This window comes from Notothenia coriiceps, unplaced genomic scaffold (genome assembly GCF_000735185.1).
Source record: "Notothenia coriiceps isolate Sejong01 unplaced genomic scaffold, NC01 NC01_scaffold00037375, whole genome shotgun sequence".
NCBI classification, from domain to species: Eukaryota; Metazoa; Chordata; class Actinopteri; order Perciformes; family Nototheniidae; genus Notothenia; species Notothenia coriiceps.
Window position 1 is genome coordinate 1 of NW_011370076.1, and position 2,809 is coordinate 2,809.

The following is a 2,809-nucleotide window of genomic DNA, read 5'->3' on the forward strand; positions in this document are numbered from 1 at the left end:
CAGCTCAAAGAGAATCATCACATATTTCAGCCGAAAGATGGTAGAGAACATCATCAACCCGTGCTATGTATGTATGTATGTATGTATGTATGTATGTATGTATGTATGTATGTATGTATGTATGTATGTATGTATGTTAAACACTCACACTGTCCCCAGAGCAGCCCCTCCATGCTGATGCTCCTCACGAGAGCCTCCAGCTGCTTCATGTCCGTCTCGTCGTCCCACGGCTTGACGTCCAATAGGAGCGATGACTTGGCGATGATGGTGGGCTCTGTGGAGGAGGGGGAGGAGTCAGTTACCGTGGCAACAGATCACCAGCCGAGTGAAAGTCGGCAACCCGAGTCTCTCAGAATAAAACATGGTGTCCATCAGGGGTCAGTCGAAAGATGGTGATTGGTTGATCATCATAGAGCGGCGCAGGGATTGGTCGGTTTCTATCTGTCACTCACTTTTTGATTTCTTCGCGGCATACTGAGCCAGACGTTCCTCCTTCAGACGCTCCGCCTCCTCGTCCTCCTGACAAGCACAGGTAAACACACAGGTAAACATAAACAAGACTAAACGCAGGGATCAACACTTCAGACTGTGACATCATTATGACACCACGATGACCTCACCTCCTCCTGACAAACACACAGGTAAACATAAACAAGACTAAACCCAGGGAGCAACACTTCAGACTGTGACATCACGATGACCTCACCTCCTCGTCGGAGCCGAACAGGTCGATGTCGTCGTCTTCCTCCTTGGCGGCTGAGGGGGCGGAGCCTGAGGTGGTGTCGGCCAATCCTGGAGGGCCGTACTGACCGAGAGGCTTCTTCACACCTGGGAGGCTGAGAGAGGAGGCGGGGCTTAACACAGTGACATCACACACACACCTGGGAGGCTGAGAGGGGAGGCGGGGCTTAACACAGTGACATCACACACACACCTGTGCTCCTCACCTGCTCCTCTGGCTGTAGGACAGGATGTGGTGGTACCAGCGCAGCGCATGGACCAGGTCAGCTGGCGGGGCGCCGGACAGGGAGTCGAACACCGCCACGTCCGCCTGAGAGGGGACGTACCTGCATACAGGAAGTGATGTCAGCACACAGGTGGTGAGGTCAACACCTGGGAGAGTTACCTGTTACTCTGAATAATTAATATATATATAAAGTGAGCAGGTTTCAGATCAAAGGGTGACATCACGGTTCAGCCGAAAGATGGTGAGTGTGATCATCATCAACCTGCACACACACAGGTGCACTCACTCACACACACACACACCTTGGTACTAAGTTAGCATCACTCGCCTCCTGCGGAATGCTAACTAGCAATAGCTCGCTGAAAACGTTACCCTTATTTAATCTAATGAACGGCACTGATATGATCTTCATATGAACTATTAGCAGTTAGCTGATGTGCTTCAGATCACTGGAGTAACATTTAATACAGTAATACATTTAAAAACAGCTCCATTATAATTATTAAAAGGTCTCATTAAAATGATATTTATGGAACTTTTAAAACTGCTGCTACTACTAGTTTCTACAGCCATGGTTGTGTACGTTTATTTTAAGTTTTTTATTTATCAAGTGTTTACCTTCTGTGACGCTGTGCCTGTCCGCGCTGTGGGACTAATAAAGGTTTTCAGATTGAAGTCACACGTCACAGCAGCTCTGTTAGCACCATGTGGCTGCTTGCTAACACACGACACTTCTTCAGCCTATAGACCATCAATAACTGGGCTGAAACTAAACTCTAACTCTTAAGATGACAGATTACAGTCTTTGAGACTGATCCGCGGACTCTTTAGAGCCCCGTGACGGTTCATTTAGTCACATTTAAACACTTTAACTCTGCTAACAGCTAACTGTTAGCTCAGCGCGGAGCCAAGATGGCTGCGTGTGTCTGCAGTTTCTCTCCCTGTGAATAAGCCTTATTTCTTCCTCTCTTGTGTTTCTGTCTCACCCCTCGATGTAGCTGCGCTCCGACAGGAACCCGTTCAGCACCTTCAGCCCTGAGGCGGCTCTGAGGTCTCCGAAGCCCATAGTGAAGCAGAAGATCCGGAGGGGGGTGCAAGGAGTCGCGGAGAAGGTCCAGAAGAAAGAGGGAGGAGGCGGGAAAAGCCGAACTTATACCCGGAGACAAGCTCCTCCCCCCGGGGGAAGAGCCGCCTCCTGCGCGCTGTTCCTGGAGGAGGGGAGGGGGGTAATATTATTAATAACACACATATTATATATACCTGTCCCTGAGTACATACACTATATATACCTGTCTCTGAGTATTATACACACTATATGTATGCCTGTCTCTGTCTCTGAGTATTAAACCCACTCTATAGAGGTTTCTCAATACTCAAATTTCCCCTCCTCGACTCCTATCCTCGACTCCTCTCCTCGAGACTTGGTGCCACCCACAGGAGATGCGAGCGGAGGACTGAGGAGGGGAACCGAGGAGAGAGGAGTGGAAGCAGCAGGCGGTTAGAGAAATGAGAACTCCTCTCGTCTGAGCGGTCATTTTAAAGAGACGTCCATTAATGATGACAGGAGGCACAGCAGCCCTCTGTCTGATGGACAGATGTGTTCATGACTACTTATATATTTACTCTTAATTCATTCACAGTGCGGTATAATGAGACAATAACAGGCTACAGATACGGACATATACACACACATATATTTATATAAATATATACAATTTCAGAATCAAAACAAGTATGAGAGCACTCTCATAATAACGTAACACAATCAGAGACTGGATATATATACCCCCCCCCCCAAGAACAAAACAACTGAGACCCGTCTGTCCGCCGCATCTACGCATT

General features: G+C 48.2%; 1 protein-coding gene across 1 annotated transcript; it reads right to left on the minus strand.

Moving 5' to 3' along the window:
* Positions 1-38: 38 nt before the first annotated feature.
* Positions 39-2,097, minus strand: LOC104967479 (elongation factor 1-beta-like). The gene is made up of 5 exons (XM_010796944.1): positions 1,954-2,097; positions 948-1,067; positions 707-836; positions 453-519; positions 39-274 (listed from the first exon to the last, which is right to left on the minus strand). Exons 1-5 carry the CDS (start codon positions 2,031-2,033, stop codon positions 54-56), a joined length of 618 nt encoding a protein of 205 aa, XP_010795246.1. The 5' UTR covers positions 2,034-2,097; the 3' UTR covers positions 39-53.
* Positions 2,098-2,809: the final 712 nt, after the last annotated feature.

Coding starts and splice junctions, on each gene's coding strand:
- LOC104967479 (XM_010796944.1), bottom strand. CDS start 2,033: ATGGGCTTCGGAGACCTCAGAGCCGCCTCAGGGCTGAAGGTGCTGAAC. Junction 837..947: donor TCCTACAGCCAGAGGAGCAG/GTGAGGAGCACA, acceptor CTCCTCTCTCAG/CCTCCCAGGTGTGAAGAAGC. Junction 275..452: donor TGCCGCGAAGAAATCAAAAA/GTGAGTGACAGA, acceptor CCTCCTCCACAG/AGCCCACCATCATCGCCAAG.